Source organism: Zea mays, chromosome 9 (assembly GCF_902167145.1).
Source record: "Zea mays cultivar B73 chromosome 9, Zm-B73-REFERENCE-NAM-5.0, whole genome shotgun sequence".
Taxonomy (NCBI): Eukaryota; Viridiplantae; Streptophyta; class Magnoliopsida; order Poales; family Poaceae; genus Zea; species Zea mays.
In genome coordinates this window covers 30,957,242-30,984,375 of record NC_050104.1, presented here as the reverse complement: position 1 = coordinate 30,984,375, position 27,134 = coordinate 30,957,242, and the positions used below count along the sequence as shown (strand labels likewise).

Sequence of the window (27,134 nt, the reverse complement as noted above, 5' to 3'; positions counted from 1 at the left end):
TTTCAAGACTGTCGAAAAAACAATCTAACTCTATAATATCACCATAAACCCTAAACATCATAACTCACGTGTGATGCGCATATGAGGCATGATGATCGAAACATACGTTATGTAAACCAATCAATATTTTACATGCTTTTTAAATCAAATTATTTTATAATACCATATTTTATTTAAATATAATAAATGTTACTAGTGAATTATAAAATCTAATTACCTTAAAAAAACTAACCAACAAATAATCCATGGTAACTAGGTTTGTTTTATAATTCAATGATGCTCGCCCAATATACCAATTTTTGAATAGTTTGAGATAGTATGCGCTACAACTCAAATCATATTGAATTCATCGCACACGTATGCTATTTTATTTGAGGGTGGAGGTCTGGAGGACTTTTGGATAGAATTGTTTTCATGTCATTTGGCTACTTGCTGCAGATATTTTCAGGCCCAAGAAAAATGGAAGCCATTCGTTCGCGGGACTTCCAGCAGAGCACGACACGTCTTGCTCGCTGCTGGACAAGCACTCCGGCGCTGAACTGCAATCGAGTTCCGAGTTTGACCTCTGCGCACGCAGACGGCAGACAGCATCTTCTGGCAGCTCCTCCCAAGCCGAAGCCGCCGCCGCCGCCCCTCCCATCCGGCCGGGGCCGGACCTTCTCTTCATCTTCTTGGTAACACAGTAGGAGTAACTTTCTTGCGTATTAAATCCATGTTAATTTACGTCTTTAATCACTATGCTCCGTTTTGTTTTCAGTGTAATAGAATCTTGGAAACCACTCAGTTCAATCATAAGCTGTCACACCAATGAGATCTGTGGAGGAGACCAAGAGATCTCTGACAGTTGCCCCCTTTGAGTGCGCGTGGGGCGAGGAGCTTCGCTTCGGGGAGCCTGGCCGTGGATGCATCACCTTCGAGGCGTCAGCCCAGAATGATGTCACTCTGGTCTTCCGCCACCAGCTTGGGAGCCGGCACTACCACTACAAGACGGACACCAGCCGCCACTACACCGTCATCCTGGGCAGCCATAGGAACAAGCGGCTCAAGATCGAAGTAGATGGAAACACTGCTGTTGATGTTGCTGCCGTCGGTCTCTGCTGCTCCTCGTCTTTCCAGAGCTACTGGATCAGCATCTATGACGGATACATAAGCATCGGCCAAGGAAAGCATCCAAGCAACAATCTCCTCTTCCAGTGGCTTGATCCTGATCCCAACCCACATGTTCAGTATGTCGGCCTATCCAGCTGGGACAAGCATGTAGGGTACAGAAACATAAGCCTTCTTCCATCAGCTCCCCCAAATAGCATATTTTGGACTCAAATTGAGTACGCCAATGTCCACCCGGATGCTGACGCCAGGGATTATGTGAGGAAAGATAATTGTGGTCAACGGGTACTTGCAGACTTTCTAGAGAACTGGGATTTCTCTGATGCCGTATTTGTCGTTGGCACTGAAAGAAAGGTCGTCCCTGCACACAAACTTGTCTTGTGTGCCTCTGGAGATTTCCCTTTTGAAATAGGGGATGGAGCTACCATTGTGCTTCCATCAGCATCCTACCCTGTTCTCCACTCTCTTCTTGAGTATATCTATACAGGTTCGACCCAGGTAAGCTGCTTTGATATGATGTGTGCTCTTTTTTTAAAATCTGAACAAGTCTAGTAACTGAATTCCCGTCTTTCATATTGTTGTTTGTATAGATTGCTGAATGGCTACTAAGTTCTCTGCTGGAGTTAAGCTCACAGTTTAAAGTCGAACCACTGATGAAGTGTTGTAAAGAAATCATTGACTGTTTAGAAGTGGATAAGAAACCTTCTGATTCTGGAAAAATCTTAATAGTATCAAAAGGCAGACTCCAAGATCATAGATTTGACTCCTGTCCTCTCAAAGCGCCACTGAATGTGCAGAAAGTTGCAGAGTTCCTTGCAAATGGTGAACATAGTGATATAAATATCTATGTTAATGGACATGGTCTTGTCGCTAAGGGTCACAAGCTTATCCTTAGCCTGTGGAGCGTGCCTCTTGCCAAGGTACACACATTTTCCCTTATGTATCCAGTGCCATATTCTAATTTTGGCATAACTATTTAATATGCATCATGCACATTTTTTCATAAATAAAGTATGGGCACAAATATTTGTGCAGATGTTCACAAACGGGATGAAGGAAAGCAATGCCGCTGATATCTTTTTCGAAGATGTTCCTCCTAAACCATTCTTTCTTCTCCTTCAGTTTATGTACTACGGGGAACTTAAGTTGGATACTGGGGATATTACGTCAGTATTGGTTCAACTGCTTCTACTAGCAGATCAGTTCGCCATCACTGTTCTTCAGTTCGAATGCTGCAAACGAATAATGGAATATCTTTCAGAGGTATTTTTTTCTTTGATATAGAACGGTACACCTAGAGGTATAACTTAGTAGAACTTTGTTTTTGAAAGATATAAAACTTAGTCAAACTAAAGACTACTTATCAATAATTTCATTTTCATCAGTTTGTAGAGCTGTGCTGTTCTTAAAAAGGCACCTGTGACACTTCATTTTTCATTCATTGATTACATTGGCAAAAGGGAAAATATATTTTTCGCTTTTTATGCAATATCTCATGTCTTTATACTTCAGCTACAGTTCCTGGCCTTTGTTTCAATTCCTAAAAGCTATATCTTGGCTATTCAAGACTTCCAGTGGCCTGCCTGTGGTAGTCGTGACCATACTTAGTGGGGCCCTTAGCCTCAAAAACAAAGTATATGAGATATTAATTCATTCCACGTGGGTTATATATGCAGGGTTCGCATGTTCTACTGGAAGAAGCTCATCCAACAAGACTAGCTTCTAGTTTTTTCCAAATTTAAGGGATATGGCTTCTGAAAATTTGGGTGAACTTTTAGCTGGTTCAGTGTAGACTGACCCCTGAAAGTTTATTGCAGGACACTGTATGTTCAGTCTTACAGGCAGTTTCATCAATCCCATCTTGTAAACTGCTTGAAGAAGTATGCAAGAGGAATTTTGCTACGCATTTTGATTATTGCACAACTGCTTGCACGGACTTTGTGTCATTAGATGAGGCAACATTTAAGGATATTCTTGAGGCAAGTAATATAACCTTTTTGTTATATCAGCTTACTGCAGTTAGACTAGATATAAAATTGTGTCCTTGAGAACATAGAATAGGGTGTTTATCTTTTTTTTTTTTTCTCGAACACGCAGGAGAACTGCGCGTCACTATATTAAGAGGAAAAAAGGTCCCAAGTGGACCAAGAAAAACAAAGTGCCCGAGAAGGCAGCAAACGAGAAGAGGGGGACAAAAAGAAAAAAAGAGAAGAACAAAAATAAAAGAAACTAGAAACAAGAGGGAAAAGGGGGGGGGGGACAACCCCCACCACCCCATCTAAATTAAGGCCACAACTGTCTAATATCTTTTGCTCCTGCCATTCTCCAAAGCTTAACATCCTCATGAATCTCTTGCAAAATGTTGCGGATACTCGGGGGTACCCCATCAAACACGCAAGCATTCCTTTGTTTCCACAACCGCCAAGACACCAAGATAACTAGGGAATTAAACCCCTTTCTCTTACTATTTGGCACTTTCTGCTCAGCCTTCCTCCACCAATCTTGGAAAACCACATCTGTTATTTCTGGAGCCAAAGGCAGCAATCCCACCTTGTTCAAAATCTGGGCCCAAATGTCTCTAGCAAAAACGCAAGCCACCAGAATGTGTTGTGCTGTTTCCTCTTGCTGATCACAAAGAAGACATTTATCAGGATTAGGGTGTTTATCACGATTGAACATCGCAAAATAATCAAGATGTTAGTGGTCTAATTTGAAATGAAAATTATCATATCTTAAAGCTATAGATTGGCAAGTGTTGCCTCAGATAAGGTTGTCAGTAATTAGAAAAAAAGCTTGCGATTTATTGTTGTATCAATTTTCAGTCCTGTTGCATTTTTCCTAACAAATAGATGACTCTTTTTTATTTTTTGGCACCCCTTGATAACTTTTCTAGTTGCAAGGATTGCCAATTAACTACGCAACAGTTTCCCAACAATTTCAAGAATATGTCCTCAATAATTTTATATATTTTCATATATACTCTTCTGATGACTGTACACAATTCATAATTTATAAGCGAAATGACATTTTATGAGTCCAGTCTCTTTGGTTTTGACATGGCTAAGACTTTGTGGTTTATATATTATCATTTTAGTTTTTTTACATAAACAAATGAATCTGCATGGAAGTGCAGCATGGTGATATGACAGTAACGTCGGAAGAGAGGGTTCTGGATGTCATTTTAACATGGTGCATGGGAGCTTGTGAAACTTTTCACTGGACTTCAGTAGATGAGCTGTTGAGAACTTCAACACCAGAGCAGCTCTTTGGGGAGAGGCTTTCCGCCATCAATACTTTGCTACCATTAGTGAGGTTCCCTTTGATGCACCTGTCTATACTAAAGAGGGTACACACTGCTTTTCTTGTTATACAATTCTACTGTGAAGCAACTTGTGCCAAATTAAATTTGTTTGGGTTACAATATTGCATGTTGTTTCACTGCAGATGGAGAGAAGTAATCTAGCAAACCACATACAAGCATTCAGACAGTTGGTTAGTGCTTTCTTGCTCCAGAGTATAATATTTTCAATCTTTACATGTTTCGGCACCGGAAGTGTACAATCTGGTTACTTGGGCCACAGGTTGCAGAGGCCATTGAATTCTCTCATGCTGGACAATTGATGCCTACAGCATGCGAATGGTATGTCTTGATGCTTGGATCAAACCGGAGGAATGATTGATGATATGGCTGACTGCTGTTTGTCGTTAATCCTAAATCTTTCAGTGAGAGATTTCAGCATAGACGGTCAAGCTATAAAGAGCTGCAGTATATCTCTGATGGTGATAGCAATGGTGTTATCTACTATGCTGGAACATCATTTGGAAAACATCAGTGGATGAATCCTGTGTTAACCAAGGTAAAAGGGAAGCTCGCTTGTTTAAACTAGTTTGTCTTTAGTTAGCATCGCATTTTTATGCAAAAACCAGAAAAGTAATCTTAACCTTCTGCAATTAGAATATCACTGTGGTGGCAAGCAGTCCAAATTCAAGGCACACAGATCCAAAGGCTTTGGTTTCAAAGAATTACCAGGTATGATATAACATTGGGAATCGTGACTTGTTTCTTGCGTTTGAACAAAATTACATTTGATATGATTTGACGATTGTAGGGGACATGTTTTGCTGGGCCTTGTGTTGAAAATGGCAAGAGGGTTTCTTGGTGGATGGTAGACATCGGACAGGAGCACCAGGTTGGTTCATATATTCCTGGCATCTGATCTGATGGTTGCCAATGCAGTAGATAATGGGATGGCGAATTGCCTTACAGTTGATGTGCAACTACTACACGGTGAGGCAGGATGGCTCCACAGCATTCATGAGGTCTTGGGCTTTCCAGGTATATACTAACTAACTAATGCTTGGTGTTGCATGGAGCGAGGCTGAACCTATGAAGCTGGCAGGGATCCATGGACGGCCGGAACTGGACAAGCCTCCGTGTCCACGACAGCGACCCTACCGTCTGCTATCCAGGCCAGTTCGCCTCTTGGCCCATCGTTGGCCCGGCGGCCCTTCTGCCCTTCCGATTCTTCAGGGTCGCCCTGACAGGCCCTGCCGTCGGCTGTACGTGGAACCTCTGCATTTGCTTCCTCGAGCTCTACGGCTACTTCCATTAGATCTTCTTCTTCCTCTTCTTCTTAATAAAAAATATAGATGCCGGAGTTTTTGTGCAAACACAAGTAATATTACCTGCGATGCCACAATTGCTGGTCATTGCACATCATGAAACAAGTATTCACAGTTGAAAAAGAAAGTTGTTAGAACGATAGGCCTAAGACTCCGATGGCCTATCTTATACTCACGAAAAGATCATGTCAACATTATCTCCCGTTTATTTGCATACTACACTCGTACGGTACCTTTGCTTAAGCTATCTTATACTCGCGAAAGCATCTAGACCATCAAAAGTTTTGGTAATTAATGATGAAATAAGATCATTGTAACTAACATTTGTTCCGTAGAGACAAATTTAAGTTAAACCACAATGATGATATTTTTTTTGGACAATGTATGGTTCCTACACTCCTGCTTATGGATCTCACTGCCGTTTTTGAACGGATGGAAAACAAGGTTAAGGATGGACTACTTCTAAGCATTTATTGAAGTTGAGAGACACTTATAGTAGTTTAGTACTTTATTTTTTATTCAATCATACTATAAATGGAGGCATAAACTAGTAGCTTGACCTAGATAAATTTATTCAATCATACTGATAAATTTTTTACAACATGATTAAAAGTATATCTGGTTATATATATATAAATTTTCGTGACAGCATGTGCAAACAATACCGCTGCATTAAAAAAAAAGAAAAGAAGAAGAAGGGTCTCTCTCTCAAGTACGTACTTAATTTGTTGCATTAATTGTTGTACATGTGAGGAAAACAAGTAGAGATGGATGCATCATCCATCGACGGGCGGAGTACATACAGATCGAGATGCATGGAATGGATAGCTAGCTTTAGTTGACTGTGATCTTGCCGACCATTCCTGCTCCTTGGTGCGGCTCGCAGTAGAAGCCGTAGGTGCCCGGCACGGTGAGGGTGACGGAGTAGGTCTCGCCTGGCGCGTTGAGGTACTCCTCCTGCGAGATCTTGGAGGCGTCGACGCCGCTCGGCACCTCGTCTTCGTCGAACACGACGTTGTGCGGGAAGCCGGCGTTGTTCTTGAAGGTGATGGTGTCGCCGGCCTTGACGGTGAACTGGCTGGGCTCGAAGACGAGCCCGCCGTCGCCTGCGCCCAGCAGCACCTCCTGGGCCATGGCGCCGCCGCCGGCAAGCAGGACGCTGGCGGCAACGGCCACGGCGGCGGTGGCAGTGGCCTTGCGGAGAGAGGCACGCACGGTGAAGGACCTCCTGCTGACCACTGCGCGAGCGGGCGCGGCCGTGAAGGAAGGGGCGGTGATGGCGGCAGAGGAGAGGGACGCCATGGTCGTCAGCTAGCTAGCGATCGATGGATCGATCTACGTACGTACGTACGTCCTGGAGCAAGCTATCAGAGCAAGAGACCGGCGGATAGCCCAGCATTAAGCAGGCACAAGAAATACAAGTGCATGCCATGCAGCACAGGTCATGGAGGATCGGAGGATGAGATCGTGACGAGACGACGACGAATGGGTGGCCCAGCGACGCGCGCCATCGGATTTTCTTATCCCAGCCTATGGCTGTCACGCATCCATTCTGGATTACATTTCTGCCGCTTGTATTGTCTTCTTCACCTAGACCTATATATCAATCCCGTACGTACGTACCCCCACGTGTGGATACACCATGTACACATTGCAAATCCAATGCGACATACTATTATATAGATAGTGTGCTCTTAAACAGCCAACGTAGTATATTGTCCCAAATTAAAATTCGTTTTAGATAATTAAAAGATTCATACAATATGTTACTTAACGTATGTGTCTAGATTTAACATCATTCATTCGAATATATATATATATATATATATATATATATATATATATATATATATATATATATATATATATATATATATATAGTATTTAGAGCCCTGTGCTCTATTTAACTACAGGAAGCCCTGACCAGTTGTGCAGACCGCACGGACCTTTTTTGGCTTATTGTACCTACCTGTGCTTACGCTAAATTATAATACGAGTTATGTTGATGTGTGTATCAGTTTATGTAAATATAGTCTGCACATATTACGTGAATCGGGCCCACGATCCTGCCCACGCGCTCACAATTATCCAGTCCCACGCCGTCACTATAAAAACACCCCCACGCCGCCAGAGATTAGGTTTTAGCGGCGGCGGCGGTTCCCTCGGGCGTGCGAGCAGGCGCTCGTGAGCAGGAGAGCCCCGGCCGCTGCGGCGCTCTCCAGCCGGCGGATTGGTGGTCGTGGAGGGGGCGCGAGGAGGAGCCTCAGCGTCTGCGGCGGTACAGCTTCAGGAGGCACCGGTCGGGCGCGGCGGAGTGGGCGGCGGTGGTGCTGTTCTTGGTGCTGGCGGTCGTGGTGCTGCTGGGCGCCGTGGCCGTCCTTGTGGTGGTGGTGCTGCTGCAGCCCCGCGTGCCGTACGTGGCGGTGCGGGCGGGCTGGCGGTGCTCCGCGCCTACCCGTTCCGCGTGCCCGCCAGGGGCGTCCTCCCGCTGGCGTACGTGGCACGCGCGCAGGGCGCCCCGCTGGGCGACGCCGGCAGCGCCGCCATGGAGGCCGCGCTCCGCGACGGCGTGGTGCCGTTCCGGGTGGATGGGAGGCCCGGACGTGATGGAAGGTCGCGGGGATCGTCGGCGTCGACCAGTGGACGCGCCTGGCGTGCCAGCTCCGCTTCTTCTGGCCCAACGGCACCGTGCTCCCCTTCAGATGCATCTCCAAGTCAAAGTTCTTGTTCTTCTGACCACCGTGAGCGTGACGGATCAAGATTCAGGAACAGCAAATGGCTTCATCGTTTTCTTTCTTGTCTTGGGTTCGTTCAGTTATTAATTCACCCCCATGTCGCATGTATAGGTCGGCAAAAAAAAGATTTTGTCTTAGGTTCTTTCTTATTGCATTTTACGCTTCCACTAAAAAGCAAGTGCCACATTCGTCGTTTTAAAACAGATCATTGATTTACGCTAAAATTCGTATCCATTTACGTTGTTTCGGATCACGTCTTACGCTTAAATCCACCTGACCTAGAACCCGAGCACGATCGGAGCGCGATTTTGACGTCGTAATTTAGGCCACATTCGTTGTTACGAAATAGATTGATGATGTACGATAAAATTTGTACCCATTTACGCTGTTTGGTTCACGTATTACGCTGAAATTTGACCAAGCCAAAATCCGTGCACGATCGAACGTGATCAATCTACGCTGTTTTAGCTAATATAGGATTTACGCTAAATTTCGTATTCATTTACGATGTTTTAGCTCACGTTTTATGCCGGAATCTGCCCTAGCCAGAACCCACGCACGATTGGGTGCACGCGATTTTTACGCCGTAATTTTGGGCTTCGTTTGCTGTTACAAAACAGATATATGATTTACGCTAAATTTCGTACTCATTTACGATGTTTTAGCTCACGTTTTACGCTGGAATTCGCCCGAGCAGAACCCGCAAACTGCGGCTGTAAATTAAAATTTATTTCCTTCTACTAATGCTCCTCGAACCGTAACTGTCCCTTTATTTACGCGATTATGCAGCACGTCTTTCCTTATATCAAACCGGTCAAAATTTATATAATGCATGGTTTATGCTATCATGTTACACATCGTTATGCAGTCGTAAACGGTGTGCACATGGTAATATTCGTTTCCGTGAGTCAAGGTACAAAAGATCCTTTCTATGCATGATTTATGCGTGCGTATTTTTTCCTCCTGTAACTGCGCCTTTATTTACGCGCACGAAGAGCACGTCTTTCCTTATCTTAAAACCGGTGGGAGATTTTAAATGTTTGCATGGTTTACGCTATCATGTATCGCAGCGTTATGCAGTCGTAACCGGCAAGCACATGCAAATATTCGTTCCCGTGATTCGTGGCATAAAAGATTCTATTTATGCATGAGTTATGCACATTTGTACATATATTTATGCGTGCATATATCGCATGTCGCGTCTCAGCCGGGATACGTGGCTATCCTATGCATGGCTGACGCAAGCTGGCGTCTAGTGGGCCGAACGCGACCCGATCGGCCTCCTGGCTGGGGCTTCGCTCACTAACGGAAGCCCAGGGCTTCCATTACCTCTTCCCTATATATATATATATACTATATGTATTAGAGCCATGGGCTCTATTTAGCTAAAGGAAGCCCCAGCCAAATATGAACGCACGTGCATTCACAGCCGACCGACTTTTCAGATTCCATATATATACTGACGTGCTCCTCCATTAGCTCCTTTTCTCCCGGTCTCAGTTTCCATAACCGCAAAACCCCAACCTCGCCGCGCGACTCCGGGAATCTCCGCCGACTCAACCATCCCCGACGACTCCGCTCCCCTCGCCGCTCGCTGTCGATCCAGTCGCAATCGGCAGTTGAGCGGCGCCTCCTCGGTGTCCCCAATCCGCGCTCCAATATTCCCGCCGCTGCGTTAGGAGACGGGAGTCCAGACCGGAGAAAACCCCAGTTTCTCCGTCGACGCGTCTGCTTCCACGCTCTCCGCCGACCCGACCGCTTCCACGTTCTCCGCCATCTTCCATATTCGCCGCCGTCAACGGGTACCGCTCCAACTGGTAGCCCTTCCCCAACCATCTACGGTGTGTTCTTCCTAACCCTAGCTCGCGCACATTTCATTGGATCGACTTCAACCGTCAACAAATGTGTTGTTTTTTGTTCATACTGCATTGTAAGGATTACAGCGAGGGTGAAAAATATTTATGCAGTTGATTTAATACATTTACGCACATTTACACAGTTGGTTACGCACATTTACACAGTTGGTTACGCACATTAGAATACATGTTTATGCATATCAGTTAAAGTTTTTTTTCATAGATGATGTTCAATTGGTAATTGAGTGGTTAGCTAGTTGTTTTTGTGACTGCATACATTTATTTATTCCATTATGTTATAGTTAATACATTACTGTTCACAGCATGTATTGTTTTATTGAATCATATCCAGTTTTTTATTATTATGAAACAGACATTATTTATTACACTAGTTCACAGTCAATACAACAATGTTTATAGCAAGTTTTGTTTTGCTCAAACATATTCAGTTTGTTATGATTATAAAATAGGGCAGAACATGTATGCAAGTGATTGTTGTAAAGAAGCAGTCAATTAGTTGTTTTTGGTAGATTATATTTTTTTATTCAGAATTTATTATCTGGTTAGTGATATGCAATCATTTATGTATTCATTAGTCTATAGTTAATACATTAATGTTTTACTGCAAGCTTTGTTTTTTTGAAACATATTGAGATTTTTATGATTGTATAACAGGCCAGAACATGTATGCAACTAGTTGTTTTTCATGTATGTAACTGTATGCAGCTGTGTTTTTTTTCATGTATGCAACTTTATGCAAAATGTGTTTCATGTATGCAACTGTATGCAACTGTATGCAACATATTCAGTTTTTTATGACTGTAGAATAGGACAGAACATGTATGCAACTGTGTTTCATGTATGCAACTGTATGCAACTTTATGCAACATATTCAGATTTTTATGACTGTAGATCAGGTCAGAACATGTATGCAACTGTGTTTAGTAAATGAGCAGTCAACTAGTTGTTTTTCATAGAGTATATTATTTATATAAAATTTCATATATGTTTAGTGCATACATTTATGTATTTCAGATGATTATAGCTAATACATTATTGGTTACAGCAAGGTCTGTTTTTATTGAAACATTTTTTCCTTATGATTGAACAGGTCAGTATATGTATGCAAATGTAAATAGAGAACAATATATTCAGATGTTTATTGAGACATTACTATTGCCATGCAAAATTTATACAGAGTGCTTTATGCTTGGTATTTAAAACAACTAGGTTCATTGATTCAATCATACCACATAATAAATACATATGCATATCCAACAGTTTAATTTTTACAATATTGTGTATTATGTATGCAACTTTTAATTTACAAAAATAAAGCACGTGGACCGTCCTCCAAATAACCCCAAACGTATAACAATTCAGTCAAGCCAGAAGTGTTTCAGTGTTGACATTCCGTCCGCAGAACAGTCTAATCCATGTCCTGAAGTTGGAAATCCTCCAAATGTTGACAGTCAAAATTTGATCAATGAAACAGTACAACTTGATTCTGATGAAGATGACTTCATGCCAGCTCTGAAGAAGCGTAATGTTTCTGAAAGCCATACAAGAGTTTTAAGAAAAGTTGTGACAAAGAGGATTAAACATGAGGAGCTACCCCGACAGGTTAGTGTTATGCATACCCAACAAACAATTTCATATTTGTAAGGTTCTGATTTTTTTTGATAATAACAAAATTATTTCATGTTTTATATTGTATAACAGAGGCTCAATGTGAGGTGCAACCCTCAAGATGTCATTGCAAGCATTAACATTTTGAATGAAAGACAACGTGAGGCTATAAGACGTAAAGGTTTCTCTAACATTCTTGATATGACAGTAGATGCGCTGTGTAGTAGATCACACCTTCAATGGTTGATGGACAAGCTGGACCCCAAGGACATGACAATTCGTCCTGGTCCAGGAAAGGAACTAAAGATCACAAAGGACATTGTTCATCTTATCCTTGGTGTACCAAATCATGGCGGTGGTAAACCATTGGGGATTGACGAAGCAGTTGCAGCAAGCAACTTGAGGGCAGAGCTTGGTTTGGCTAAAGACGAGTTCAATGTGACATTTCTACTGGATCGTTTAAGGAAAGGCGAGGATGATGACCTTACAATCAGATGTTTCTTCCTCATTTTATTCAACCGTCTGTTGTTTCCAACTGCTAGATGGGGCATAACATATCATGAGATGCTTCTGACAGAAGAAATGCACCGTTTCCATGAGACCGACTGGTGCCAGTTGATTTTTAATGATCTCTGTGAAGCTGCGAAGAAGTGGCACAACCGAATCACCACAAATGTCTCCACGACTATATATGGATGCTCCATTGTTGTCCTTGTAAGTATAGTGTTTATCCTTATGTACATTTATTGCATTTTTGGTTGCTCACTGTGGGTAATTATGTAACATGTTTTATGATGTTGGTTACATTTACTTACATAGCTATTGAACATTGTAATTCTTTTATGTAGTTGTATTACTTGGATCACCTGCATGCAGCCGCTGCCCCTCAAAATAAGATTGGCACACCTCGCATTAAATTCTTTGATAAGAATATCATAAAAGCTTTGACCAAAGCTGACAAGAGGAAGGTACGCCATTGGGCTGAACCTTTCGGACATTGTGAAGTAAGTTATTCATATTTAATCAATTGTATTTTATGCTAAATTTTATGTCAATCATATGTCCTTTTGTTTCTAGTACCATTGTTGCATAACATACTCATGGTCCATTTCAACTTTCACTTTAATTTTATTTTTAGTTTCGAAGCTCGACCGAGACATGCTATTCAGTTGGACCTAAGCTAGATCGCCAATCCGAGGCAAGTTTATGATGTATTATATACATAGTTTATGAATATTTATGGAACAAATGGAATAGGAATGTGGACATGGATTCTTATTAATTTTACTGAACAACCAGCCGGAGTGCAGGACCAACATTTTTGATGCACCGCGCCCTGCCCCAACGCCTCGGCCCACTTTTAACATCCAACTTCCATCGATCAAAGAGATGATGTCAAGTAAGATCAATGATCTCCCACCTCGTCATCGATCTAAATTCACAGACATTCTTGCTGCATATGACTTGGAGGTTGACAAGTCATGCATAGCCATAAAAGACAGTATTGACAAAATTATTGAGAAGCAATACGACATAGTAGACAAGTTTATAGAGTTGATCGACGAGGTACTACGTGCCGAGTCTGATAATTTAGAAAACGAGACAGATGAGCCACAACATCCGAGGAATTCAGCTGATTCAGCAGGTCAGTCATACAATTATCCCTTGTCATTTATTCAGAACCCTTTAACTGTCTACATGTGCATACGGTTTTTTTATACGTACAGTTAACAACATTTGTTTTTTTTCAAGTATACGCAACAACATTTGATCTATAATGCAAGTTTTGACATTTATTATTTTCAATATAATTGTGTACAAGGACACACTGTTCATGCCACCCAACCCACACCCGATATGCCATCCCAAGCTTCACAGCTCGAGACCCAGCTGGGTGGTACTCAGTTTGAAGAAATTCATGAAAAACAACAGCATATCCGTAGAGTGCTGGAGACTTGTCCCGACGAATCGGATGTTGTTACAGGTCAACAGGTAATATATCCAACTCCAATTCCTTTTTTACTCATCATACGTACATTGTTTGCATATTACTTTTTAGCTGTATACGAACCACACTTTTTTGTCAACAGGATTTCTATTTTGATGTTCGAAACATGTTGAGGAACACAAATATCACACCTGAAACCACACTAGCTTGCACCCGTTTGCCGAAATTTGACGTGACACCGCAAAAAATGTTTGTTAGCAGTTCATGTCTCATGTTATAATTCCATTTTACGATACATACTACATAATTATGCTAATCATATACCTTTGTGTAGAGAGGTGAAATGGCAACAGAGGAAATGGAACACAATGACAGTGGGCTAGTTTTTGATCAGACCCCAACTCCTCATGTCAGTATAATAACATACATATTACATAATGCATTTTATGCCATTAAACTAATTTTTTAATGTTCAATCACTTATAACCATGTTGCATTTCAGGATGATACACTGAAAGGGACAACAAATTCTGAAACTGATCCACCCCTTACAGAGCACGAGTGCGTTCATTCTTTGTGGGATTTAATTTGTTCCAAGGACATTGACCAAAGCAGGTACATGTTACACAAATTACGAACACCGTATTTATAAGTTTGGTTCATTTATGCAATATGAATATATAACTATGTTCATCATACAGGGTTGTCATAGATTACGGTGAATACAGTGCAAACTGTATCGATATTTATGAATATTTCGCAGAGGGCAAATGTCTTGAGAATGTCTTCATGCAGTGTTTCATTGAGTGTGTTCCTGATGATTCCAAAAATCATCGTCGAACTATGACATCTAACAGCATAGTATTTGATGTCAATGTTGGGGTAGGTTCTTCTTCACAGTTATTGTAACTATACACAGAATATACTTACACACTCTATTTTTGGTTTTTTAGGCTCTGTTAAATTTTGAAGAGCAGGAACGTCATAGCAAGAATCCTCAGTCGTTTGATCAAAATGTGTTACAGAATTTCTTGCACAACACATTGCCTCCTTTGGTAAATCTAGATAAATGCAAGCCGGTAAGCCTCAGTAACATTTTGTTCCCAGGTTCATTAGCATATTAACTGTACCTTTTAATCATCATGACATTGTAACAACAACATGTAACTTATTTTTACTTTTCTCATCAACAGATTTTGGTACCTATGCTTAGTAGGGGACATTGGACACTGTATGTAATCAACCTACACCATCGGTGTATACACATTTTAGATTCTAATCCGTATGGTATAGAACTTGGTGGCACCACATGGAAGGACTACCATTATGACCCAATCTATTTAGGTGGAAGGAAATTCCCATGGGCTAGGGTTATAATGAGTAGGCTGAGCAAAGCGTTACAACATGTTTGCCCCAATGCAGCCTTTCCTAAATTTGGTAATTTTCCAATGGATATGCCATCTAATTGCCCAACAATGAGAACAGGGTCAAACGACTGTGGCTTTTTTGTAATGAGTTATATGAAGTTTTATGATCACAATGCAGGTGTCATAACTTCTTTCACTCAACCAGTAAGTGATTATGCTAACTCTTTTATATTCCGGTTGCCATCATTGTACATGTTAGCTATATACGTGTATAATGCATGCTATGCTTTTATTGCAGGACAATTCCCGAGACCTACGTGCTCATGCCCTTCATCAACTCACATTCCATCGCATGAACAAGGCGCTGCCACTTCCATTAGATATCCAGAGATTTATGTTTGCGCGCAAGTAGTTAACTATGTGTCAGAACTAAGCAATGGTGTGGGCAATGTATCGTACTATGGTATTTTGGCCATGATTGTTAGTTAACAATGTTAGGAAGCTTCCTTATATGTGCTGTTTTAGAACAATTGTTATGCTACCTTGTCTTAGGTTGTTACACAGGTACTTTCTGTGAACATTAGTTGGTTGGATACTTATGGTTATGCTGCGACGATGTGAACATCAGATGTTTTCACTTTTGTGGGCTTAAATATGATCTTTTTATATGTTATGAAGATCTTATATGAATACCTCATTTCTTAATATTACGATCAGTTCATTTAAGTTTATACTTTTTTGGTTAATATGTATATAAACTTATTGGTATCCCTATCATTTTTATACTATTTATTATACTGTTATTCTCGAATCATATTGCGCATCCACCACATTACTGTTCATATAGTTTACGTATTATACGATTATCATACAAGTTATATACGATGTTTCCTACTTCAAATTATGCAACATTAGTAAGCAATATACGCTATATTTATTAGATTTCAACAACCATCTGTATATAAATCATTTGTCAGTCATGCAATTTTTATTGCAAAAAACAAATTATTCGTATCACATACAACAGACTAATCACTGTCTGACTCACTGCTATCGAAATCAACAGACTAATTACTGGTCATATAGTTTACGTATTATACGATTATCATACAGGTTATATACGATGTTTTCTACTTCCAATTATGCAACATTATTAAGCAATATACGCTATATTTATTAGATTTCAACAGCCACCTGTATATAAATCATTTGTCACTCATGCAATGTTTATTGCAAAAAACAAATTATTCATATCACATACAACAGACTAATCGCTGCCTGACTCACCGCTATCAAAATCAATTGCGTGTTTTTTTTGATGTTGTTGTCTCATTCCAATCAGGAGCTTTACTTCCACCCTTGTTCCTAGATCCAGGAGGTCGTCCTCTCTTACGTCTAGCAAGGCTAGCCAACCGTAATCTATTTTCCTCCATTGACAAACATGTCCTACTATTGTGACCATCAGCAATTCCACACTTCTGGCATTTCCTGGTCATTTTCTTTGTACCTTTTGCTCCCAATTTAATAACCTTTTGTTCACTCCCCTTTATTGTTCTTCCTTTGGGTTTTGAGTTATTTGGTCTTGCCAAGCTTATCCCATCGACTGCAAAATCCAGTTTCTGCAATTCAAAAGTAAATATTTCTCAGCATATAATATTATGCAGTCCAACATCCAGTATAATACCATTATTACCTTTCTGGCATGATCATTTTGTTCATTGTCACCACTCTCATTCATATTTGCGTGATCCTGCAAATTAACCTGTACTTGCCAACACATTTTAAGCTCAATCATAAGCCAATAACGCAAACCTATAAATCATTTATATGTATAACCGCAAATCAATATAGTTGTTAAAGATATTACCTCTTCTAATGGACGTATCGGTATAGGTATTTGAACATTGTCCACACCCCGTTCAAGTATATTAGATACGTCTTGAATTTCCTGAAAAATTGGTTGAAAGCTCAGTATACATCATTTACAAATAAACATTCACAACAATATGATCAAAACCTTGTTATTCCTTTCATCGAATTCACCATCCTTTTCGATGTCTCTATTGTCTTCATCATCGTCCTGAAATTTTATTGTTTCATACGTCATCAATATATTATGATGAATAATATGTTACAAAATACATATTAAAACATTACATACCTGTATACCATCTCCTCCACTAGTTCCACATGTCTCCTCAACTTCTATATCTGTCTCCAAACGCGAAAGTACCTCGAGAAGCTCATCCATTACTGCTAGGGCTCTATCATTTCCTGCTTTGGATAAACTAGCATGATGCACTACTTTCATTGCCTTTTTTAGTAACATCTTCTGTCTATATGATTTTGTTTCTCCATCCTTCCCCTTCAAATTCCTATCATCTCTTGAAAACGGAACATCTTGCCTTGCAGAGTAGGTGTATCTTTGTAAAATGTATTCCTTCGGTATCCGTTCAATCTGAAGATGCATAAACGCGCGTAGTACATGTACACAGAATAGCCCTATAAAAACAATAACGATCATAAGAATTTTGTATATATGTTTTCAATGTATATATTTATTATTTAGTACTCCATACCTGTATGTTCCCAATGTTTGCATTCACAAGTATACATTCCTGCATCTTCATCAGCTGTCACTTTGAATTGGTGTTGTCCCCACACAATTTTATTCGATCTTGTTGTATGTTGCACTACCCAATCATTTGCACCCCCTTCTTCGTCATGCATTATCTTGAATGCAGTTGCATATTTCAAAGATTCCTGGAATTTATTCATCACAGCCCTTGTGTATGCTCTTGCAACCCTTATCTCAAACATATAGAGCATGTTCGTTTCCTTTTGACCCTGTGGCGTATATAATGCAAATTAGATGACACTTATATTAAAGTATAAATATACAACATAACAATTTATCCTCACCATGCTTCCCACTGCTTCTTTTGACTCTTTCATCTTTCTAGTGTGTAGAAGCTTCATCATTTGCTTGGCGAATTGATGAAGCGGAGTGTTTGCATCGACATGTGCACTTTTCACAAGCCTGTTCATGCTTTCACTACGCTGTGTAGACAACATTAGACCACAATAATGATTCTTGAAAAAAGCAGGCACCCAATCCTTACGTATTCCATACATCTTATTGAGAGTAATGTTATCATGCAGATGGAAATCTTCAAGTAGCATTGACCATGCAGTCTCAAACTCCGACTCAGTCAAAGGATGATGTATTATAGATTGGAACCGTGTCTTAAAGTCCATTTCCTCATACCTTGCATACAACTCGTTTAGAAAAGGCATATACCTATTTTGCACATGCCATAGACACAATCGATGTATTGTGTGTGGGAAAACCCTCTCGAGTGCTACTGGCATTGCAGGATCTTGATCTGCAATCATATATGACAAAATTGTATGAATCTTATTCCATGTTATAAAGAAAATAAGATCAAATTTAAGACATATTTTATGTATATACATTTCCTTCATTATTATCAGTCGTACCTGTCAGCATCACTCGTGGCCCTTCGGTTCCCATGCGTGTTTTGAAGGCATTGAATACCCATTCAAATGTATCAACAGTTTCATCCCCCAACAATGCGAAAGCAAATATAGTGCAATGGAGGTGGTGATTTGAACCAACAAACATACCTAGTGGTTTTTCATACAGATTAGTCTTATGTGTTGTGTCAAATGTAACTGCATCACCAAAATCCATGTAATCCCCTTGCTGGCTTGCATGTGACCAAAATATGCTCAAAATCTTTCCTTCTTTATCCAATTGGAAGTCAGAGAAAAATTGTGGATTATCCTTTTTGCATGATGCAAAAAAAGATAGTAGCTTTGCCACATCATTTGCATTTCTTTCTCGTTGCTTTGCCTTTTTCCTGAAATTATTGTCAACATTTAGCATTAGGCGAAACCAACATTTTGCAAATTTCAATTCTGAATAACAATCTAAACCTATTATAAACTTACATGTTATACATGTCCTGTGCTGTTATAGGCACATTCTCAGGACCACCGTGCATTTCTGATACATAATCCATAATACAATGTTGCGGGATCCGACTCTCCTGCATTGAACTTATGAACTCCATGTATTCAGGATCATGCGTCTTGTTGCATTGTAATTGATTCTTTTCGGTATCCTTCTTAAAAAATTCATGATTATGATCCAAGTGCAACAGATCAATACACACTGATATAACTGTCTCTTTTGCATCATCATAATTTTTTTTAAGTTTCATACCGGCCTTGCATTGTGTCCGCTTTGAGCTGGTATTACGTACTTTTGGGTTTGATATTCCCCTTACTGCACTCTTGCCTTCCATCGAGCAATTCAACCACTTACAATTTTTCCGTTCCCTATACTTTTTCAATGGAAATCCAACTTCATATGCATATCTACTATACAATTTATATGCTTCATCCACACCACTGAATGTCATACCAACTTTAGGTACCAACCTCGGATCAATTGTAACTTCCTGTGCAAAAAAATAAAATATATATGTATGTTCATATATTCCATAACTTGTATCATGTATGGTGTCCTACATAAATTTACATCGTATGCACAATATAACATTTTTCACACCATCTAGCTGCATTTTATCATATACAATTTAACCTACAATACTGAAAATCCAAATCAGTTAAATAGTACTTACATGTCTCTGCAGAATCACTGGTGTGTCCTGTTCATGCTCACCAATAGTATGCATAGTATTAAGGTGCTGTCCTCCTTGATTTACTGTCATCCTTGTCGGCGTTTCGAGACAGGGGGGTCCCTAAGCCGACGAGTGAGTGTGCTGCGTGCCCCAGCCCAGATGGGTCGAGCGCGTGGGCGAGCGCGGAGGGGGGAGAGGCGAGGCGGCCGGAGCCGAGCGTGAGAGAGGTGGAAGTCCCGCGGCCTTCGTGTTCGTCCCGCGCCCAGGTCAGGTGCGCTTGCAGTAGGGGGGTTACAAGCGTCCACGCGGGTGAGGGAAGCGAGCGGCCCCAAGAGAGCGCCTGTCCCGTCCTCGGTCCCGCGCGGCCAACCTTCTCTGAGAAGGCCCTGGTCCTTCCTTTTATAGTCGTAAGGAGAGGACCCAGGTGTACAATGGGGATGTAGCAGAGTGCTACGTGTCTAGCGGAGGGAGAGCTAGTGCCCTAGGTACATGCCGATGTGGCAGCCGGAGAGATCTGGGCATCCTGCTGGCGTGATGTCGTGGCTATCGGTGGTGCGGCGGAGCCTGATGGAGGGACAGCTGTTGGAGCGGTCGAGTCCCTGCTGACGTTGTCCTGCTGCCGTAAGAGAGCTGGGGGCCGCCGTCGTCATAGAGCTCGTGGAGCGCCATCATTGCCCCTCTGGCGGAGCTGGCCGGACGAGACGCCGGTCTTGTTCTCCGTGACCCGAGTCGATTCGGGGTAGGGCGATGATGACGTTTCCTGTTGACGTGGCGGTCTGTGCTCTAGGCAGGGCGACGTGGGGTTTCCTCCGAAGCCGAGGTTGAGTCTTGCCTTCAGTTGCCGTGGCCGAGCCCGAGCTAGGGGGTCGGGCGAGGCGGAAGTCGTCCGGCCGAGGCCAGGGCGGAGTCCGAGCCCTGGGGTCGGGCGAGGCGGAGTTTCGTCGTCTTCCGGGTCTTAGCCTGAGTCCGAGCCCTGGGGTCGGGCGGAGCGGAGTTCGCCGTCTTCCGGGTCTTAGCCCGAGTCCGAGCCCTGGGGTCGGGCGGAGCGGAGTTCGCCGTCTTCCGGGTCTTAGCCCGAGTCCGAGCCCTGGGGTCGGGCGGAGCGGAGTTCGCCGTCTTCCGGGTCTTAGCCCGAGTCCGAGCCCTGGGGTCGGGCGGAGCGGAGTTCGCCGTCTTCCGGGTCTTAGCCCGAGTCCGAGCCCTGGGGTCGGGCGGAGCGGAGTTCGCCGTCTTTCGGGTCCTAGCCCGAGTCCGAGCCCTGGGGTCGGGCGGAGCGGAGTTCGCCGTGGCGCCTTTGGCAAGGCCTAATTGCCTGTCAGACTCACTCTGTCGAGTGGCACTGCAGTCGGAGTGGCGCAGGCGGCGCTGTCCTTCTGTCAGACTGGCCAGTGGAGCGGTGGAGTGACGGCGGTCACCTCGGCTCTGCCGGGGGCGCGTGTCAGGATAGAGGTGTCAGGCCACCTTTGCGTTAAATGCCCCTGCAATTTGGTCAGTCGTTGTGGTGATTTAGTCAAGGTTGCTTCTGAGCGAAGCCAAGGCCTTGGGCAAGCCGGTGATGTGTCCGCCATAAAAAGGGGGGCCTCGGGCGAGACGGAAGTCTCTCGAGGTCGGCTGCCTTCGGCCGAGGCTAGGCTCGGGTGAAGCGCGATCGAGTCACTCGTGTGGACTGATCCCTGACTTAATCGTGCCCATCAGGCCTTTGCAGCTTTATGCTGATGGGGGTTACCAGCTGAGAATTAGGCGTCTTGAGGGTACCCCTAATTATGGTCCCCGACAGTAGCCCCCGAGCCTCGAAGGGAGTGTTAGCACTCGCTTGGAGGCTTTTGTCGCACTTTTTTGCAAGGGGACCAGCATTTCTCGGTTGCATTTCGTTCCGGTGGGTGCGCGCGAGCGCACCCGCCGGGTGTAGCCCCCGAGGCCTCGGAGGAGTGGTTACACTCCTTCGAGGTCTTAATACTTCGCTTAACGCTTCGGCTGGTCTGGTCGTTCCCTCATGCGAACTGGCCGTAGCCCGGGTGCACGGTCGGGGCCCAAGCTCTCGGGCTGGTATGTTGACGCTGTCAACGATTTGGCCGGAGCCGGTTTTTGCGAGAGCAGCCCCCGAGCCTCTGCACAGGGCGAGAGGACGATCAGGGACAGACTCGGCTTTTTACATACGCCCCTACGTCGCCTTTCCGCAAGGAGGAGGGGGGGAGTGCGCCATGTTACCCTCGATGGGCACCGAACATGGTGTCTCCGGTGAGCTGCAAGCGGGTAATCCGAGTGGACGTCCGTGCCCCGTTCGTTGGGGGTCGGCTAGGGGCCCAGAGGCACGCCCAAAAGTACCTGCGGGTGACTTGCCGGACCCGGTCCCCTGGCGACGGGGTCCGAGGGCTCGATGCCTCCCTCCGATGGGATTCCGTTACAAGATCATTCCCGCTGGTCTCGGATATGTCCTAGGGTACCTCGGGAGCGCAGCCCGAGCCTCGGTTATGTATCGAATGTACCCCTGGTCATCCCTCGCTTGGTGTCTGAGGCGACTGTGAACCCTTCGGGGGCCAGCCTTCGAACCCCTGATCAGTAATGGGCGCGGAGCCCGAGTAGCCTGAGGCGGCCGTGGAGCCCTTCGGAGGGCCGGCCTTCGAACCCCTGACCAGTAGTGGGTGTCGGGCCCACGCGATCTGAGGCGGCTGTTGAACCCTCGGGGGGCCAGCCTTCGAACCCCTGATCAGTAATGGGGGGCGCGGAGCCCGGTTCCTTCGCGGAGAAGGATCCCTCTCGGGGTATCCCCCTTCCCCGGTCCCTGTTGCAAGAGATAGAGAAAGAGGAAAACGGAAAAGGATACGAAATCAGACGACGTGGCGTACCTTTTCTGACGCGGTTATTAAGGCGAAGGTGAAGCGTCGCGCGCTCCTTCTGCCAGAAGCGCCGCGTGTCCCGCCGCGGAGTTAATGCGACGGGGCGAGTGGTTGGCGGGGCGGCCGCTACGCGTGTGCGAGCCGTTTCGAGGAACGGCTGTGCCGCTTCGCGTTTTTCGAATCCTGTATCTGGCCCAGGCGGCGTGCTGGAAACGGTTTCGCCCTGGCCTTCATATACTCGAGAGGGGGCCCGGTGACGGTTCTTCACTCTGCTCCCTTCTTTTCCCTTCAGGTTTTCGCCACCCGGGAAACTTTAGCCGGAGGAGAGGGAAACCGCCTTCCCTGCCCCCCGCGCCGCCATCTTCTCCATCTTTGGTGATGGCGGACCGAGTGACCATAATCCCCCCGCGCGATCCGTGGCCCTTCTCCACGGTGACGGCGAGCGATCTGGAGGAGCTGGTCGGCGAAGGTCTGCTCCGCCCCCTCACCGACAAGCAGCGGCCAGAGTGGATTCCTCCCGTGGGCGGAGCCGCTCCGTCCCCACCGCCGGGGTATGTTGTGAGCTTCGTCTCCTTCCATGAGCGGGGATTTGGTGCGCCGGCGGGCCGCTTTATGCGGGCCATCTTGTTCCACTACGGGGTGGAGTTGCACAACCTCTCCCCCAACTCCATCTCGCAGGCCGCTATTTTCGTAGCGCTATGCGAAGGGTACTTGGGGATTGCTCCCCATTGGGATTTGTGGACTTACTTCTTCTTCGCCGAGCCTTTCGCCTTGTCGACGGGGGAGAGGAGGATCCGCGCAGCGGTGCGGGCCGGCGGCTGCATTCTCTTGTTGAGGCAGTCGCGGGCGTTGCAGTACATTCCTGCCATCCTCGCGTCTTCGAACAAGGGGTGGCAGCGCCGGTGGTTCTACCTCCGGAACGACGGTGAGTTGCTCCCACCGTTTTCCCAGCGAGTAGTTACAGCTGCCACCGACGCCTGGCGCCACGGGACCCCGCACGAGAGGCAAAAAAATCTCGAGCCCCTTCTCCAGGCCCTGAAGGAGTTGCGGGAGGGGGGACTTACTGCTGCGGGAGTGATCGCCGCCATTCACCGTCGGAGGGTGCTCCCATTGGCGGAGCGGCGGCTGTCGCTCTGGGAGATGACCCCGGGAGCCGACTGGGAGGGCTCACGGATGTCCCCGGATCCTCTTTCTTCCGACGCCCTCCAATGGCGGGTGTCGGCCGCGATGGGGAAGCCGGACCCCCACGCATACTCCCAGCTTCGGATGCGCCCCGATCAGGGGTGCGTGACTTTGGTGAGCGTCCGCTCCTCCTTTCTTCGTATGTCTGGTTGCTCCAGGTCCTTATGATCGGGTTCCTTTCTCCCCTCCTTTTAGGATGTGGGGTGTCACAAACCCTCCCTGCCACGGGTTCCGGAGGACGCGGTGGACCGTGCAGCGCGGCGGGTTGCCGCGGAGGAGAAGAAGAAAAAGAAGGACGCGGAGAAGGCCCGGGCCCGCGAGCGGAGGCGGGCTCGGGACGCCTTAGAGAAGCGCCGCCGCCAGCAGGAGAGGGACGGACTCCCGAGGGAGCCGTCGCCGGAGACGCCCGACGACGATGACGACGACGACGATGATGATGATGATGATGTGGCCGCCCGTCTTGGCCTCAGCCTCGGCCTGGGGTGTGGCCCAGAGCCGTCGGTCCAGCCCCCGAGCGAACCGACTCCGTCAGCCCCCGAAGTCGGGGCGTCGGGCTCCCGACCCGAGGCGCGGGGGCGAACCGAGAGGCCACCTGACCCCTCCGCCGGAGGAGCTGAAGTAGTTCCGGGGGTCCAGACCAAGGCGTCTGTTCCCCAGAGGCCGCCGCTTGTGCTGGGGGTGGCCGGGAGTGACCCTCAGGTCGTCGCTGCCGTGCCCGAGGAACCTGTTTCCCAGGCGCCCCAAGCGCCGGCGAAGCGGACCTCGGTGGCCGTTTCGAGAGCTGGGATCCAAGAAGGCTCTCCCCAGGCGCGGTGGATCATGGCCCGGAGTGGGTGAGTACCTCGGAATGTCTTCGTCTTGGCCTCCCATTCGTATGTTTTGGTTGTGATCCCCTTCCTTTTCTATCCAGCAAGCGAAGTCACGGCCAGACCGACCTGGCACCCCGGAAGGCCCTCAAGACGGCGCCGAGCTGTGCGGCCAGCGCCACTCAGCCGACCCTCTCGTGGGGCACCCCGACATCGGGGGTTCGGGCGTCGCTAATCTCGGAGGAGCGGGCTCCCGAGGCCGGCTCTTCAGCCGGAGCGGCGATCGTGGTTGAGGAGGCGGCTGACGCCCACACGGCTCTGAGCTCGCCTGTCGGGCCGGTCATGCCGGCGCCCGCCACCGTCGAGGCTGCCGCCGTCCTTGTCGAAGGGTGCCCAGCCGCCGCCAGTGCCGGGATGACTGATGCGTCGGTGCCCAAGACCTCAGAAGAGGTGGGCGCGGTCGCGCAACCTGTCCCGCCGGGCGACAGCCTCATCGCCGTGCGGCGGAGCCCCGAGGCCCGGCGCCCGTTGCTCCGATTCCGGACCCGCGAGGCCTCGGACCCCGTCTTCGTTCTTGATGATGAGCAGGAGGACCAGTCCTGGGGTGAGCTCCGCGAGTGCGCAGAGACGACGATGGGGTCGCTCCGGGCGTCGCTGGAGGTCTTCTACAGAGACGTCCCCAAAATCCTCCAGGTAGCGGTTTCGGGCATCCCTTTCTTCCTTCTGTATGATACTCGCTGTGACACCCTGTTTCCTTTTCCCAGGATCTGACGGACCGGAGCGCCGCTAAGTCGTCATTCATCCGCCGTGAGGTTGATGTCTGGGGCTCACTGTGATCCCTGAGGTCTTCGCTTGCCGGGGCTACCACGCGCCTTTCTCAGCAAGATGCCAAGGTGGCGGATCTCCAGCTGTTATGCGCCGACCTGAGAGCCGAGGCGGCAGCGGCGCGTGCGGAGGCGCAACAGCAGCGATCGGAGCTCGTCCGGGTCGTCGAGGAATGGAACCGGCTTCAAGACCGGGCTGCCGAGGCCGAAAGCCGAGCCGAGACCCTTGCGGCCGACTTAGCTGCAACCCAAGTCGCGGCCTCGGAGCATCGTGCCCGAGCCGGGAGTACGTCTCGGTCCTCCCTAGTTCTTTTTCTTGTCCGTTTCCCTTGCTTGTACTTGAGGTATCTCTCCTGGCTATTTGCAGAGCTTGAGTCCGCCCTTGATGAGTCCGCCAAGGCGCTTGCTGAGGCGCTTGCCGGAGCCGCTGAGCAGAGGGAGGCGGACCTCGCGGTCATGTCCGAGGCCGTCTCGGACTTTTACCGTGCCCTCGGCTCTGATGACGTCCCTTCAGGAAGCTCCCCTCAGAGTCGCCTTCGGGCCTTGAGTGGTCACGCCCGCGGCAGAGTCTGCGAAGCGCTACACCACGGCGTCAGGAGGGCCTTCGCCGTGCTCGCCTCTCACTACGTTGTGGATCTGGAGCGGGTTAGTGAGGGGTACTGCCTTCCTGACGAAGACGATGCTGCTTTGGCGGAGGTGCAGCGGCTTGACGCGGTTGCCGCTGGCCCAAGCGCGGTGCTGGCGACCACCTTTGAGGCGGAGGTCCTTCCTCCTGCGACGTCACCGGAGGCCGAGATGGATCTCACCGATGGCGGGGGTGTAGTTGAAGGCGCGGCTCCTTCCCAAGGCGGCACCTGATTCTCGTTTGAACAGTTTCTTGTTGAACGTGTGTCTTACCACGACCGCTGAGGCCTGAACACTTTTGTCTTTCTTGCATGGAGTCGTACTCTCCTCTCTTTCCGTCTGCGTGTTCGTCCTAGCTCGTCGATAATAGAGTGGCTTCTCGAGTTGGGCCATTCTCCGCGGCAGGTGATGAGTGAGGTATCCCTAACCCGGAGGTACGGGAGTTCCTCGGCTCAATCGGCCTTGCCATTTTCATGAACCCGCGTTCGCTCCTCGAGACCCGGCTTCTAACATAGCCAGGAGAACGTAGCTGGGAGGACGCAAGAGGCTCCCCCTCTTTTTTTTTTTGATTAAAAAGATCTCGACGCCGAGGGGTTCGATCTCGACGCAGAGGGGTTCCCCCTTTTTAGCCCCCGAGGGAGGGTCGGGCCCCGCTATGGCGAGGCCGACCCTTCCTTGATGATCAAGGCGCAGAGGCTGCCTGACGAGTCGGGCCCCGGCCCAAATATCCAGCGAGTGTTCGGCGGCATCCCTCGGTATGCCGGGCGTGTCCGAGGGACTCCACGCAAAGATGTCGGCGTTTTGCGCGGAGGAAGTCGACGAGCACTGCTTCCTATTTGGGGTCGAGCCCGGGACCGATCCGGATCTGCTCGGTGGTGTCGCCACTGGGGCCGAGGGGGACGGCCTTGACCGTCTCCGCTGGCTCG

At 46.7% G+C, this 27,134-nt stretch overlaps 2 protein-coding genes across 2 annotated transcripts; one reads left to right on the top strand and one right to left on the bottom strand.

Moving 5' to 3' along the window:
- Window positions 1-394: 394 nt before the first annotated feature.
- Window positions 395-6,111, top strand: LOC109942404 (BTB/POZ domain-containing protein). The gene is made up of 13 exons (XM_020544364.2): window positions 395-674; window positions 758-1,605; window positions 1,698-2,027; window positions 2,143-2,370; window positions 2,925-3,086; window positions 4,241-4,453; window positions 4,552-4,599; window positions 4,689-4,747; window positions 4,832-4,964; window positions 5,063-5,137; window positions 5,217-5,297; window positions 5,375-5,443; window positions 5,508-6,111. Exons 2-13 carry the CDS (start codon window positions 808-810, stop codon window positions 5,718-5,720), a joined length of 2,409 nt encoding a protein of 802 aa, XP_020399953.1. The 5' UTR covers window positions 395-674; window positions 758-807; the 3' UTR covers window positions 5,721-6,111.
- A 176-nt stretch (window positions 6,112-6,287) lies between these two features.
- On the bottom strand, window positions 6,288-7,167 carry LOC100192779 (Plastocyanin major isoform chloroplastic). The gene has a single exon (NM_001137975.2). The coding sequence runs from the start codon at window positions 7,030-7,032 to the stop codon at window positions 6,565-6,567; it is 468 nt and encodes a 155-aa protein (NP_001131447.1). The 5' UTR covers window positions 7,033-7,167; the 3' UTR covers window positions 6,288-6,564.
- Between the last annotated feature and the right edge of the window lie 19,967 nt (window positions 7,168-27,134).

Coding starts and splice junctions, on each gene's coding strand:
- LOC109942404 (XM_020544364.2), top strand. CDS start 808: ATGAGATCTGTGGAGGAGACCAAGAGATCTCTGACAGTTGCCCCCTTT. Junction 5,138..5,216: donor TGGTTTCAAAGAATTACCAG/GTATGATATAAC, acceptor TGACGATTGTAG/GGGACATGTTTTGCTGGGCC. Junction 5,444..5,507: donor TGAGGTCTTGGGCTTTCCAG/GTATATACTAAC, acceptor TGAAGCTGGCAG/GGATCCATGGACGGCCGGAA.
- LOC100192779 (NM_001137975.2), bottom strand. CDS start 7,032: ATGGCGTCCCTCTCCTCTGCCGCCATCACCGCCCCTTCCTTCACGGCC.